Consider the following 16,128-nt stretch of genomic DNA (forward strand, 5'->3'; position numbering starts at 1 on the left):
GTGAGCAGAGCCCAATTTTAACAAAGTTCAAAACCTAGAAAATAGAATAGGAAAATAAGCAAATAATAAAAAAGAACCTGATCAAAAAAAGTTACTACGGTAACAGGGAAGATCAAGACACAAACTCAAAAAAAGACAATGTCGTGAAAGCAGAAACAAGTAAAGCATCAAAGGAAAAAAAAAATACAGATTGAACAGAAGCCTAATAAGAATTCCTGGAAGAGCTGGGGGGAAAAAGAGATAGAGGAAAAATAGGGAAAAGAAATGAGGGTGACAGAAGAAAATCATGAAAAGAAAATTAACACCTTAGTAAAAGAGTTACCAAAAAAAAAAAAAAAACCTGAATAACACCTTATAAACAGAATTGGGAAGCAGAGCCAAGATGGCAGAGAAAAGCCAGCAGTTGCCTGAGCTCCCCTGTTTCCCTCAGAAACATTAAATCAAGCCTCTGAACAGATTCTGGAGTGACAGAACCTACAAAAAGATGGAGTGATATCTTAGAAGGAACTGAGGAAAGGTTTGTCTTACTTGGGTAAAAGGGGGGCACACAGCCCAGTGCAGGCACTGTCCAGGCAAACCAGTGAAAGGCTCTTAGCCACAGCACAGATCAGCAGATATTTTCACTTTTTTTTGTTGTTTTCATAGACTTTCCTTTTTGTACTGTTTCTTCTTTGAGAACATCAGAACATGACTAATGCGGAAATGTTTACATGATTGCACATATATAACCCATATCAGACTGCCTGCTATCTTGGGTAGGGAGAATAAGAGGGAGGGAAGGAGAAAAAATTTGGAACTCAAAATTTTATAAAAAAATGAAGGATGAAAACTATCTTTACATGTAATCAGAAAAAATAAAATGCTATTACCACCCCCCGCAAAAAAAAAAAAAAACAACAAAAAACTGATGGACAGGATGCTCTCAGAAAAACCTAGAAAGACGTATATGAAGTGATACAAAATGAAGTGAGTAGAACCAAGAGAACACTGTACACCCACTGTACACAGTAACAACAATATTGTACAATGATCACCTGTGCGTTACTTGGCTATTCTCAGAAATATAATAATCTAAGACTTATGAAAAAAAATTATATCAACCTCCAGAGAAAGAACAGGAGTCTGAATGCAGACAGAATACTTTTTTTTTTTTACTTTACTTTTTTGGGGTTTATTTTTGGTTTGTTTTCTTTCATAATATGGCTAATATTTTTTTTAATCCAAAAATAAATATTATATACAATGGACTAAAGCTAGAGGAACTTCCAATAAGATCAGGTGTAAAGCAAGGATGCCCATTGTTGCTACTATTTAATATAGTGACAGAAATGCTAGCTATAGAAATAAGAAAAAAACCCAGGAACTATATAAACACAATTATAAAACACTTCTCACACAAGTAAAGTCAGATCTAAATAAGTGGAAAAACATCAGTTGCTCATGGTAGGCTGAGCTAATATAATCAAAATGACAATTTTACCTAAATTAATTTACTTATTTAGTGCCATACCAATCAAACTACCAAAAAATTATTTTAGAGAGCTAGATAAAATAATAACCAAATTCATCTGGAAGAACAAAAGATCCAGAATATCAAGGGAATTACTGAAAAGAAATTCTAGGGGAGGAGGCCTAGCCATACCAGATATTAAAGTGTATTATAAAGCAGCAATCATCAAAACTACTTGGTACTGACTAATAAATTGAGTGGTGGGTCAGTGGAATAGGTTAGGTACACAAGATGCAGTAGTCAATGAATATAGTAATCTACTCTTTGATAAACCCAAAGAGTCCAGCTTCTGGGATAAGAACTAACTATTTCACAAAAACTGTTGGGAAAACTGGAAAACAGTATGGCAGAAACTGGGTATGGACCAATATCTTACTCCATATACCAAAATAAAGTCAAAATGGGTTCACGATTTACATATAAAGGCTGATATTATAAGCAATTTGGGAGAGAAGGTAATAGTTTACTTGTCAGACTTATGGGAAAAGGAAGAATTCATGACCCAACAAGAGATAGAGGGCATTATGAAATGCAAAATGGATAATATTGATTACATTAAACTGAAAAGGTTTTGTACAAACAAAGTCAATGCAACCAAGATTAGGTGGGAAGCAGAAAACTGGGAAAGAATTTTTACAACCAATGTCTCTGATAAAGGCCTCATTTCTAAAATATACTGGGTCAAATTTATAAGAATACAACTCATCCCCCAACTGATAAATGGTCAAAGGATATGAATAGGCAGATTTCAGAGGGAGAAATTAAAGCTATCTATAGTCATATGAAAAAAATGCTCTAAATCACTATTGATTAGAGAAATGCAAATCAAAACAACTCTTAAGTACCACATCTCTCCTGTCAGATTAGCTAACATGACAAAACAGGAAAATGATAAATGCTAGAGAAGATGTGGGAAAATTAGAACACTGTTGCTTTGTTGGTAGAGTTGTGAACTGATCCAACCATTTTGGAGAGCAATTTGGAACTATGCCCAAAGGGCTATAAAAATGTGCATACCCTTTGACTCAGCAATACCACTTCTAGGTCTGTATTCCAAAGAAATCACAGAAGTGGGAAATGGACCCGTATGCATAAAAACATTTATAGCAGCTCTTTTTGTGGTAGCAAAGAATTGGAAATCAATGGGATGCCCATCAACTGGGGAATGGCTAAACAAGTTATGGTATATGAATGTAATGGAATACTATTGTACTATAAGAAATGAGAAACAGACAGACTTCAAAATAACCTGGAAAGACTTACATCATCTGATGCTGAGTGAGGGGAGCAGAACCAGAACATTATACAAGATTACAGACATATGGTATTGTAAGGACTAACTTTGATAGACTTGGCTCTTCTCATCAACACAAGGTTCAAAGACAGTTCCAAAAGACTCAAGATCGAAAAAGCTATGCATATCCAGAAAAGGAATTATGGAGTCTGAATGCAGATGGAGGCAAACTATTTGCTCTCTTTTTTTTCCTTCTTTTTTGGTTTTGTTTCTTCTTTCTCATGATTCAATCCATATATTCCATATAATTCTTCTCTACAACTGGACTATTATGTAAATAAGTTCAATGCGAAGGTAATGTAGAACCTACATTGGATTACATGTCATATGGGGGGAAGGGAGAGGGAGGGAGAGAAAATTTGGAACTCAAAAACTTGTGGAACTGAGTGTTGTAAACTAAAAATAAAAAAAAAAATTTTGAAAAAAAAAGAAATGATGAGCAGGATGCTCTCAGAAAAACCTGGCAAGACTTGCACGAGCTGATACAAAGTGAAAAGTACTATGTACAAAGTAACAGCAATATTGTAAGATGATCAGCTGTGAATGAAATAGCTTTTCTTAGCACTACAAGGATCCGATAACTCTGAAGGACTTATGATGAAAAATGCTATCCATCACCAGAGAAAGAACTGATGATGCCTGAATACATATTGAAGCATACCTTTTTTTTTTTGAGGGTTTTTCCTTTTGGTCTATGTTTTCTCTCACAATATGACTAATATGGAAATGTTATGCATGACTATATATGTATAGCCTATATCAAATTGCTTGCTTTCTGGATGAGGGGGAGAAGAAGAGAGAAAATTTGGAACTCGAAGTTTTTAAGATGAATGTAAAAATGTTTTTATGTTTAACTAGGGGAAAATAAAATACTAAATAAATTTTTAAAAAAGAATACATCTCCTACCCCCCCCCAAGAAATAAAAATTGCAGTACAACTTAATGATACCATCTTAGTTTAGGTAAGTTGCTCTAAGAAATTAATCCTGTGTCTCTGGTGAGTCTAGGTTGTTAGCGAAGGCATTTCTACCACTCAATAAAAAGATACTTCTTTTAATAATAAAAAGCAAAATTCTTGTGAAATGAATACAAAAAAAAAGAAAGAAAGAACTTCCATAAAGGTTACAAGACTGATAAAAAATTCACATCAGCATCCAAGAAGGGTTAAAAAGAGAAATTCCATTCAAAATAACTACAAGAATCATAAAATATTTATATCTTCTGAAATTCACCTACAGATCTATCAATTTTATTAAATACTCTTTAAATACTTTAAATTCAGTATACCAATCAACCAATCAATAAGCATATATTAAGCACCTCCTAAGCATCAGGGATACAAAAAGAGACAAAACGCAGTCTGGGACAAAGACCTTACAATCTAATGAGGGAGACAACATGCATACAAATCAATTTATATATATAAATAGGAAACAGTTAACAAAGAGAAGGCACTATAATTAAGAGGGATTTTAGTTGAGATTTAAAAGAAGCTAGAGAGGTCAGTAGTTAGAGCGGAAAAGGGAGAGCACTCCGGGAATGAGGGACAATCAGGGAACAGAGAACTCCCAGAGAACCAGAGACAACCAGAGAACCAAAGACATTTAGAGAACCCAAGAAATCAAACTCCCAAAACAAAATGTTATAGAGCTAGAAAAAATGATTTAAAAATCACTGGACTCAAGCCTAGGCCAGTCCCTACCATGTCTAGAGCGTCCCAGGAGGCCTCAAGTCAGACAGAATCCGACCAATAACCGGGCATCACGGCCACAGGATCCCTCTTCAGAGCTCTGGTATCAGCCAAGTGGGTGGCTAATCCTTGAAGGAATCCCAGCCCCTGAAGCTGCCGAATGCCTCCTGGTACCTACCCAAGTTGAAACGAGACCCTCGGCAGGAGTTTGAAGAAGGTCACATCCCTGGAGAAGCCTTCTTCGACATCGACCTCTGCAGTGACCGGACGTCCCCCTATGACCACATGTTGCCCAATGCTACAGAGTTTGCTGAGTGTGTTGGCAAGCTGGAGGTGGGGAATGACACTCATGTGGTGGTATATGATGCCAGTGACCAGGGCCTCTTCTCTGCCCCCCAATTGTGGTGGATGTTCAGGGCCTTTGGGCATGAGACTGTCTCACTGCTGGATGGAGGGTTAAGAACTGGAAGCAGGAGGGCTACCTGCTTAGCTCTGGCAGGGCCCACCCAATTCAAGAAGAGTTCGAGGCCACCCTCAACCTGATGGTTGTGAAGACCTACAAAGATATCAAGGAGAACATTGAATTGTGTAGGTTCCAGGTTGTAGATGCCCGTGTTGAAGGGCGCTTCAGGGGCATTGAGCCAGAACCCTGGGAAAGCATCGAACCTGGTCACACCCCTGGCACCTTGAACATTCCCTTCATTGACTTCATGACTGAGGAGGGCCTAGAGAAGAGCCCTGATGCCATCCAAAGACTATTCCAGGACAACAAGGTGGACCTCTCAAAGCCCCTGGTGGCAACTTGTGGCTCAGGTATCACAGCCTGCCACGTACCCCTGGGTGCGTATCTCTGTGGCAAGCCTGATGTGGTCATCTAGGATGGAGACTGGGTGGAGGGGTACATGCATGCCCAGCCTGAAGATGTCATATCAGAGGGGAGAGGCAAGACTCTCTGAGGCAGGGGCCTTCCCTGCACCCAGGCCACCAGCCTTTACCGCCACAGGATGGTGGGTAGCCCGACCTAACAGTTTTTCCTAAGTCTTTTTTTAAATACAATGGCCAAATTTCTTTTTTTTTTTTTTAATTTTCAAGGTGTGGCCTGAGTGGCACACCCCACCTCTCCCTTCTCTTTGGGAGGCCCTTTAAATATTCCATTTTGGAGATAAAAGACAAATGCCATCTGTTAAAAGGGGAAGGAGGGCATGGAGGCACCTTTGGCAATGGTAAGGGGATGTGTTGGAGTTGACTGAAGTGGAGAAGGGAGAAAAGAGAGGGGCTTGCCTAGCCCCAAATATGGCCTTCTGATATGTAGCCTGTGCTGATCATCAGACCTACCTCCTATCTTTTGCTGTCAATAAATGTAAAGTGTTTGATCTTTCCCCCCAAAAAAGTCACTGGACTCTGAAAAGTAGTCTGACAGAAACTAGTCACACTAGTTTGCAATATATTGCATGCCAAATACCATGATAAACTGTTCCCTCACCCATTTCTCCATGGCTACATAATCTTCATCTTATGCATTTCTAGTATGCAAAACTGATTCCTTTCCCTTCTTCCTCCTTTCCTCCTATTTGTCTTCTCCAAAGGTCTTTAAAATAAAACCACTCCCACTTTGGCAAAAAACTGTTTTTTCTATATGACAACACTAAGCCTCTGAGAAAACATCTGCTTCTTACCCTCCTATTAACAGACAAATGATTCACCCCCACATTTGCTGTTCATTTATTTAGTCATTTCTTACTCCTAGTGATTCCATGGACCATAGCACGCCAGGCCCTTCTATCTTCCACTATCTCCCAAAGTCTGTCCAAATCTATGTTCGTTGCTTCCATGACACTATCTATCCATCTCACCCTCTACCATCACCTTTTCCTTTTGTCTTCAATGTTTCCCAACATTAGGGACTTTTCTAATGAGTCCCATCTTCTCATTACGTGGCCAAAGTATTTAAGCTTCAGTTTTAGTACTGGGCCTTCCAGTGAATAATCTAAATTAATTTCCTGAAGTGTTGACTGGTTTGATCTCCTTACTGTCCAAGGGACTCTCAAAGGTATTCTCCAGTACCACAATTCAAAAGCATCAATTTTGTAGCACTCAGCTTTCCATATGGTCCAACTCTCACAGTCATACATTGCTACTGGAAAAACCATAGCTTTGACTACATGGGCCTTTGTTGGCAAGGTGATATCACTGCTTTTTAGTATGCTGTCCAGACTTGCTTTAGCTTTCTTTCCAAGGAGCAAGCATCTTTTAATTTCATGGCAGTGGCCATCTGCAATGGTCTTTGAGCCCAAGAATATAAAATCTGACATTGCGTCCATTTCTTCTCCTATTTGCCAAAAAGGGAAGGGAACAGTAGTCATCATCTTAGTTTTTTTGATGTTAAGCTTCAAGCTAGCTTTTACATCCTCCTCTTTCACCCTCATCAAGAGGCTTTTTAATTCTTCTTCACTGTCTGCCATCAGTTGTATTATCTTCATATCTGAGATTGTTGATATTTCTCCTGGAAACTTTAACTCCAGCTTTTAATTCATCCACCCTGGCATTTCACATAATGTACTCTGCATATAAGTTAAGTAAATAAGGTGACAATACACAGCCTTGTTGTACTACTTTTCCAATCTTACACCAATCAGTTGTTCCACGTTCAGTTCTAGCTGTTGCTTCCTGAACCACATACAGGTTCCTCAGGAAACAAATATGACCTGATACTCCCATCTCTTTGAGGACTTGCCACATTTTACTGTATCATTCTCATATAATCCCTTTCAATTATACACATGTGCCATGAAATATTTCTCTTGGTGCCTGCATTTCCATTTCTAAATATCTACAAAGTCTTTTCATTAAGAATGCTTGGAAATCTATATTCCTTAAAAATCCATTTTCCCTCCTATAGTATTATACTTAGCTCTTCAAAATAAGGATATCTTCAGTTGTAAACCTTTCATTTCTTGCCTTTTGGCAAAAGCCATCCCGCCCAAATGGTCAAAGGATATGAACAAACAGTTTTCTAAGGAAGAAATCCAGATTATCAATAGACAGAGGAAACAATACTCCAAATCACTAGAGAAAGGCAAATTAAAGCAATTCTAAGGGTTCTACCTCATCCTGTCAGATTGGCAATGCTGACAAAAAAGGAAAAGACAAATGTTGTAGGGAAACACTGTTGGCATAGCTATGAACCAGTGGGGCCATTCTGGAAAACAATTTAAACTAATGCCCTCAAAGTTACTAAACTGTGCATACCCTAGCAATACCACTACTAGGCTTATGCCCCAAAGAGAACAAAAAAAGAAAAAGACCTATGTGTATACTTGTATTTAAAGTATCTCTTTTTGTGGTGACAGAAAACTAGAAAATGGGAGAGCCAATACTCAATTAGTGAACTGCTGATCAAATTCTATTTTATGAATATAATACTACTGCACTGTAAGAAATGGAAGAGTTGGCTTCAAAGAAACCTGGGTAAAATAATAGTTTAAACAATAACAACTGTAAAGACAAACAATGTTGAAAGATTTAAGAAGACCAACTGCAATTTCAGAGGACCAATCATTAGACATCTCAAGACAGAGGAGACCAACTTAGGGTAGATATTTTTGGACATGGCCAATGGAATCATTGTTTTGCTTGAGGATTTTTTCTTTTTTTTGTAAGAAAGAGAGAGAGGGAGGGAGGAAGAGAGGGATAGAGAGAGAAGAATCACTGGACTCCTTAAAAATCATCATCAAAATAAGCCTGGAAATTATATTTTCAGAAATCACAAATGAAAATCGCCCAGATCTATTAGCACCAGAAGGCAAAGTTAAGACATAAAGAACCCACAAATTACTTCCTCAAAGAAACCCCAAAAGGAAAAATCTCAGGCATGTTATGGCCAAAATGCAGAGTTTCTACATCAAATGAAAATACCATAAGTATCCCAAAAGTAGTTCAAGTATTTATTAAGAAACTATGCAAGACCTGACAGCTTCTACTAAAAACCAAAGATCTTAGAATACAATATTACAAAGGGCAAAATAGATTTATGACTAATGCCAGATTTGAACTCAGGTATTCATGACTCCAGGCCCAATGTTCTATCCACTGTACCACCTACTAAGATAAAGCATCATTAAACCTATAAGTCAGAGGAAAACATGAAGTAAACTAATAATTCAGCAATAATTCAGTTCAGTTAATTGAGTGTTCCCGTAGTGCAAAGAATTATGCTATGCTTTGGAGGAGATATTAAGACAGAAGGGAAAAAATTGAAAAAAAAAAAAAAAAAAGACAGGAAGGAATATTGACCCTTTTATCCTCAGACTTCAGGTAACACTAGTTTGCACCTCTCTAACATACTCATGTATCATATTTATTTGTACCTCTCATAGAACAATTTGCCACCATTGAATAGCATCTAGTCACAAGGGTCCCAGACAATTCTCAAAGCTGAATTTCAGAAAATGCTTTTAATAGCCTCTTCATAAAAAAGAATATGCCCCACCCCCCCCACCCCCCCCAGTGGTGATTACTTTGAAGGGAACAATACTTAACTGGATATATAAGTTCTGATATATTTGTTCAGGGAAAAAATTGATCATGAATTATATTATTTCAATTTACAATGAACATGACTTTTTAGGAGTACACTTACTGCATCAACAATATATACAAGTGCCATATTTATTGGCAGTCACTCTTAAGATCTTTTAATGATTAAACAATGACATCTGCATAGCACCTTTACCCCTATAACATTCCACCTCATATCATATTCATTTGTATTAGAAAATAATTTCCATGAGAGCAATTTAGGGAGGAGGACCAGACCAAAGATATCTTTATCCCTCTCTAGGCTGCACTGTTGATTCATCTCCACAGAAATTTACCATGCCTCTTCCCCACTTTCTCCAATCTGCTCCCACTGTCAGCTGTCTTTTATGTGTTCTTATGTGTTGTATTCTCCCATTAGAATGTAAGCTCCTTGAGGGCAGAAACTATCTTTCTACTTCTATCTGCATTCCTACCTAGCTTAGCACAGTGCCTGGCAAATAATAAGTGCTTAATAAATGCTTGTTGATTGACTTTTTTTAATCTTTGTGTTCCAAATACCTAGAATAGTGCCTGGAACAAGACAAGATGATTAAATTAAGACTCAAGTTTGAATGCCTTGAGAGGCAAACCAGCACTCACCTGAGATCCAGATGCATGAAGTGAAGCTGCCTCATCCTTGTCTCTGGCATGGCTTCCTTCAGGAACAGTAGTAAGCTGAGAAATTGGCAAACCTACGGCAGGTGATAGGAGATGTTAAAACACTGGATTTGTTCCATGCTATCCCCTTATCAGAGCTACTCTCAACCACACAAAACTATAGCACCTTGTAGCAGGACATTCTGAGAAACAATTAGGAAAATAGCTCTGATGCCTGTTCCTCCATCCACAACCCTACAGACTTGGTTCTTACCTCTCCCCTAAAAAACAAATTCCCTTTATACTACATTAAATAGTGACTGTCCCTCTCTACCACTACATCTTTTCCCTGGCCTTGTTGATACAACTGAGGCAAAATGAGTTTGCCAAACTCAAGCCGGACCGGCCCACTAACAAAACATTACGAAAATCCCCCAACTAAAGTGGCTGATTGAGGCTGACCTAGATATAATACTGCTCCCTAATCCCAGAAGGACACTGAGAGCAACTCTTTCCTTGCTTGCTTCCTAGTCATCTGTTGAAATCACTTACGTTCATTTGCAACTTATTGCCCATGGGCTCCCTCTCATGGGCCCACTGTCCACACCCCACCAGGAAAGCTCTCTCAGAATGAAGCAATTGCTCCTCACCAAACTCCAGTGAGTTTTCAGTCTCCTCTTTGATGCTGTGGGTCAGCTGTTCCTTCTGTGCTGAGTGTGAATTCTGCGTGCCTTCTTCCTGAAGTGTTACCTTAGCATGAGGCTCCACTGAGACACCTGGTGCTTCCATTTCCTCTGAAAGAGCTTCCTGTCGGAGCACTTGGACTTTGATCTATGAATCACCCAAGCCCAATCCCCATAATTAGGTGTGAGATGAGGTGACACTGGGGTTAAGGGGTGGGGGAGAATGGGGGAGAAGAGACATCCGAAATCAGATAACAACCGGAGAATCTTTTCAAAGTACCTTGGATCTAAAAATGTGCTCAAAATTGCTATTAAAAAAAAATCAAAATTCCACGATGTCATCTTACAAAATTGGCAGACAGTAAAAAATGGTAAAAATTCAATTTTAGTAGGGTTGTGGGAAGACAAAGCAATAAAATTTAAAGTATTAAACTTAAGTTCTTCGGAGTGATAATTATATAGATAGGTGGGACACTAATGTAGACTTTCAAAAAACTTAACAAAGTTTCACAGCAAAGAATGTAAAAAAAAAAAAAAACAGTCTCCATGGAAACTGGTGTTCATTATTTTGCCATAGAAGGGAAAACATATTTAACTGCTAAAACCACGAATTGGTCCAACTGTTTTGGAAAATAATCTGGAATTAAGCAAGAAAAATAATAAGTTGTTCAGCCCCTTTGACCTAAATGATCCCACTACTCAGTTTACTCTATAAGAGCCTTAATGCAAAAAAAATTCATAGAATTGCTACTTGTAACAGCAAAAAATCAGAAACAAACTATGTGTCTAACAAGTAGAGGACGGCTGAACAAATTGTGACATGTAACCATAATGGAATATTATTGTACCATGAGAATGAATATGAAAAACTCAAAGAAACATGGGAGGATTTGTAGGAACTAATGGAGAAAGAGGGCAGCTAGATGGTACAATGTCTAGAGAGCACCAGACCTGGAGTCAAGGAAGACTTGACTCCAGCCTCAGACACTTATCAGCTATGTGACTTTGGGCAAATCACTTATTTGCCTCAAATTTCCTCATCTGTAAAATGAGCTGGAGAAGGAAACGTTAAACCACTCCAGTATCTCTACGAAGAAAATTCCAAGATTCCAAAAAGTCCATGAAGAGTTAGACATTGTTGTGGTTTCATGAGGTGTTGTGGCCAACCATCTCAAAGAATTCAGAGTCAAACTACCTCTAATCGAAGCATAGACATTTGTTGAGATTGATGCCTCTCATGAATTGGGCTAGGTTCCAAGAGGAATCAGAAACTTATTAAGACAAGACAGGCAGTTTTATGGTGTAATGAAGCTGATTACACAACAGAAATTATAAATATTAAAAAGGCAGGAGGGGCTTATTAAGGGATTAGGCAATAGAGGAGGGGTCAGTGGTCAAACATCCTGCTCCTGCTGCTTTCTGATTCGCTAGCTACTGTGGTCCTGTCTGGTCAAGATGGATAGTTAGGTATTGTAGTCCCATCTTGGGCTAAATGGATGATGTGACTGTGGTTGAGTACAAGAACACACCTGCTCAAATATGTGAATTGGATCTGAGGGCAGTGACTAGCTAGAGGCAGTGGCTATATTGAATCTGGGGGCCTGAGGTGTGGTTAAAGCCAGATTACATGGTTAAATCAGGGCATGCCTGCTGTTCAGTGAGGCCCACAAGCAAGTTAGAATGTTGGGGTTGGGGGCAGCTTTAATAGGATTCCATCAACATGACTGAAAAACAACTAAACATCAACAAAACAGAGAAAGAAATAACTATAACCAGCAAAACAATTTACAGGATGACCACAAGACTCCAACCCAAGTCTTTCTCTCAAGTCCTAGGAATACATCTCCAATTGCCTATCAGACATTTCATACTTAATGTCCTGTAGGCATCTCAAACTCAGAATTTCCAAAACAGAACACATTCTCCTTGACCCCCCTTCCCCAAATTTGGAACTTCTCTAATACCTTGAAAGGTACCACCACCCTTCCCATCCATCCTAACCTAACCTCACAACCTCAGTGTCATCCTTGAATCCTCACTAGTCCCATATATCCAATCAATTTGTCAAATGTTTCCATTTCTACCTCCAAAGTATCTGTCCTACAGCTCATACTTTCCACTCATGCAGCCACCTCCCTTTTTTAGATCCTCATATCACCTTTAACCTGGACTATTTTAATAGCCCCCTAATAGGTCTGCCTGCCTCAAGACTGTCTCACCTCTAAATCACTCTCTACATACCTGCCAAAGGATTTTTCATAAAGTGTTGGTCTGATTATGTCATGCCCTACTGAGTAAATGCCAAATGTTCTTTATTACCTTTTGGATCAAATATTTAAAACTCATCAATACCTGGCTCCTTCCTATAGTCTACAGCCTGCACATGCTCTCTTACTCTTATCTCCATGCCTCTGTAGGGTTGTCACTCATGCGAAATGCTCTCCTTCCTTTATCCTCCACCTCTTAGAATGCTTGGTTTCCATCGAGCCTCAGCCTAATAAAAGTTTAATAAATGTTTGTTTATTGATTAATTGGTACTAACATTAAAATGAAAGAATAGTTCCTTCTTATCTTTTAAGAAACTAAACCACTAGAAAATAAACTATTGAAGTGTACAACTTCATGTGTAAAAATCCTATGTAAAAGGAATTCTTTAGCATTAGAATGCATTTGGCTTAAACTATTATAAAATTTGCTCAACTTTATTAGCAACATTTTTTCCACAATTGTGTCTACTTCAAAAAAGAAACTGTCAGTTTTTTGTAATAATGATATTGTAATACTTTTATAAATAAATAACAATGTAATTGTTTCTAGATTCTGAACCTAGAATAAGAAAAACAGGGGAGAGGGGTAGATAGGTGGCGCAGTGAGTAGAGCACTGGCCCTGGAGTCAGGAGAACCTGAGTTCAAAGCCAGCCTCAGACACTTGAGACACTTACCAGCTGTGTGACCTTGGGCAAGTCACTTAACCCCGATTGCTCTGCCTTCCCCCCTCAAAAAAAAAAAAAAAAGAAAAAGAAAAAAACAGGGTAGAGTTGAATTCTATACCCAACAGTTGTCCAAAAAAGAAGCAATGAAAGTCATATAATTTTTCCCATGACCATTCTAGAGTTTTTGCAAAATGGAAATATGAACACATTTTCTCAGTTCTAAATAGCAGAACAAAAACCCTGATTTTTTTGGAACTTTAAATGTCTAGGAAATACATTTGCAAGGCCTAAAAGATAAACTCAAAAAAGGCACCTTATAGCCAAAGTAGACTAAGATCCTTCCTTCCCACTCCCTTCATATGGCATATAGGGTCATCACAAAGGAAAGAATTATTTCCTTTATTATCCCCAGGACAGATAATAGTTTTTATAGACAGCCTCAAAGTGCTTCAGATCAACATTATGGCACTGATTCATCAAAAATCAGTGGTCTCCATTGTTAGATTCAAGGAAAAATTATTTTAATTTATTTAATACATAACTATAATGGAGTAACATGACAATGAATATGAAGAACTCAAAGAAATACTGGAGGATATGTAGGAACTAATGCAGAAAGAAGTAAAAACAATTTGTAGGATGACAAGAATCCAAACCTAGTCTCTCTCAAGGCCTTTTTTAAATTTAGTTGATTTAAAAACTCATTATAGAAAGAAGAGCTCTTTCTTGACATCCTTCCCTACCACAATCCTATCATAATCCTTCAACCCTCTCACTTACCAGATTAGAATTTCCTCTACTTACCCAATGCCACAATCTCCCAGGGTCTTTCTGTAAGCCTTCTACCAGTGTCACTGCTTCTTCTACACTCTCTGGACACTGCTTTCGCACCCAGGTTTGGATCTCCCCAGGTAAGATGGTTAGGAACTGTTCCAGCATCAGCATTTCCAAGATCTGCTCCTTTGAGTGAATCTCTGGCCTAAGCCACCGAAAGCAGAGCTTCCTGAGTTGTCTCATAGTCTCATGGGGCCCAGACATCAACTGGTAATGAAACTGCCTGAAGTGTTGTCGGGCTGTCTCAGGGTTGTCCCCTCTCAGGGCAAAATCATGTCCAGAAAAAGAATCCTCCTCTAGCTTCATCGATGGAGATGTAGGGATTGAGAACCCCAAGGCTGTAGGCATCATATGACTTAAAAGGCCACTCCACCTTTGGAAATGGAAGAGGAGATTTGAGACTTTGAGCTCAAATTTTCCTCCCTCTGAACAATTTTAGAGCTTCTCAAAAGGAAGCCTGAAGGAAAAGAGACCCAAAAAACTGTCAAGAATGATAAACAAGAAATAGAACAGACAACCCCTGCCCCCTGCCCTACCCAAAAGACCTCTGCATGGAATATGTTAATCTACAAATTTCTGAGAAGGCTCAAGATCCTTTTTTGAGAGAACAATCAAATTAGCCATCAGCAAGAGGTTATAAGCCCCCATCAAAAGAAGAGCCCCAGATTTCATAGGCAAAAATCTGAAATTTAAAAATGGAAAATGAAGAGTGAACATAAAACAGATGAGATTAACCAGTTATAGAAGTAATCCACCATAACAGAATTATAAATGAGTACTTGATGAGCCTAGGATGTATCTCAAATACAATTAAGAGACTGAGATTGTTGTTAAAATCTTATCAAGTAACTAAGGGTACCTATCTTTCCAAGGATATCAATTTAAAATTCAGTCATTCACATTTAAGGTCTACAAAGTATTTTGTCTGTTATACTTCCTACAAAGCATTTTTTTTTCCTAACCCTGTAAGGTTAATAATGCAAGTACTATTGTATTTATTTTATAGATGAAAAAAATGAGGTTCTAAGACCTTAAGCGACTTGCTCTTGATGATAAAAGCTAGTATTAAGTTTCTGAGGTAGGATTCAGGGCTCCAGGCTCCAGGTTTAGCACTCTACCCTTTAGCCAGAAATGTAACTTAAAGAAAGCCATAATCTACTCAACTGTAGGAAAGGCAGCTAGGTGATACAGTCGATAAAGCATTGGACTTGGAGTCATTAAGGGCTGAGTTCAAATCCAGCCTCACACAATGTGTGACTTAACTTCTGTTTGCCTCAGTTCCCTCAACTAAAAAATGGGGTTAATTATAGCATCTACCTCCCAGGGTTGTTGTAAGCTCAAATAAAATATTTGTAAAGCACTTAAGCATAGTGCATGGTATGTATATAGGAGGTGCTCTATAAATGCTTATTCCCTTCCTCCTGTACAGTAACATGCCTCAGGTACTGTTATCATAAAGGAAAGAAGGTAGTTTATGTGAGGCCTAATGAAATGTAGAGCCTAATATATGTTATCAACCTCTAGACTGTCCAAGGGGAGAGTATGCTGTGATTCTAAGTAATAGATACTCATTTGTTGCTTGAATGATGAAAGGGAATTCATTTTATAATAATGAAGATAACTGCACAAAATATCATATTGATTTTCCTTTCATTTAACAGGGATTCTGCTGACTCTAATTTTGTCTTCTAAGCATAATTACCCATTGTGTGGACGTACCCTATACAAATGACTGGCCCTGGTTTCAGTTTTAATTCTTGTTTATTTTGAGCAAGGCAACATTGAAGTAACTAACTACTAGACATTCAAAGATAAAAAAAAAAATATTTCTCCAGCCTTCAAGGGGTTTAGAAGCTAATGGTATATTCTTAGGTATATCTTTTATTTTAAATCAATGCATTGAAATGCTTTGGCTAAAACAATTTGTTTCAAAGCAAAATAAATTTTTTTAAAAACTCACATTATAACCATCTAATAATACTGGACTTTGAGGTAAGAATTTGAACAGC

General features: G+C 38.1%; 1 protein-coding gene and 1 pseudogene across 2 annotated transcripts in view; one reads left to right on the top strand and one right to left on the bottom strand.

Annotated features, from left to right (window-relative positions):
- The window catches only part of ZNF18 (zinc finger protein 18), a 29,564-nt gene that overhangs the window by 10,478 nt on the left and 2,958 nt on the right, over positions 1–16,128 (bottom strand). For both annotated transcript variants that reach the window (XR_005010197.1, XM_036755208.1), the window contains exons 2-4: positions 14,090–14,492; positions 10,320–10,500; positions 9,673–9,764 (exon numbers count right to left, since the gene is read on the bottom strand). Coding sequence is in view for 1 of the 2 variants with exons in the window: in XM_036755208.1 (XP_036611103.1) it covers positions 9,673–9,764; positions 10,320–10,500; positions 14,090–14,470 (654 nt within the window). In the remaining variant the exon portion in view is untranslated. The remainder of the gene's footprint in view (positions 1–9,672; positions 9,765–10,319; positions 10,501–14,089; positions 14,493–16,128) is intronic.
- Positions 4,507–5,483, top strand: LOC118846543 (annotated as a pseudogene).

The sequence above is a fragment of the Trichosurus vulpecula genome, chromosome 4 (assembly GCF_011100635.1).
Source record: "Trichosurus vulpecula isolate mTriVul1 chromosome 4, mTriVul1.pri, whole genome shotgun sequence".
Taxonomy (NCBI): Eukaryota; Metazoa; Chordata; class Mammalia; order Diprotodontia; family Phalangeridae; genus Trichosurus; species Trichosurus vulpecula.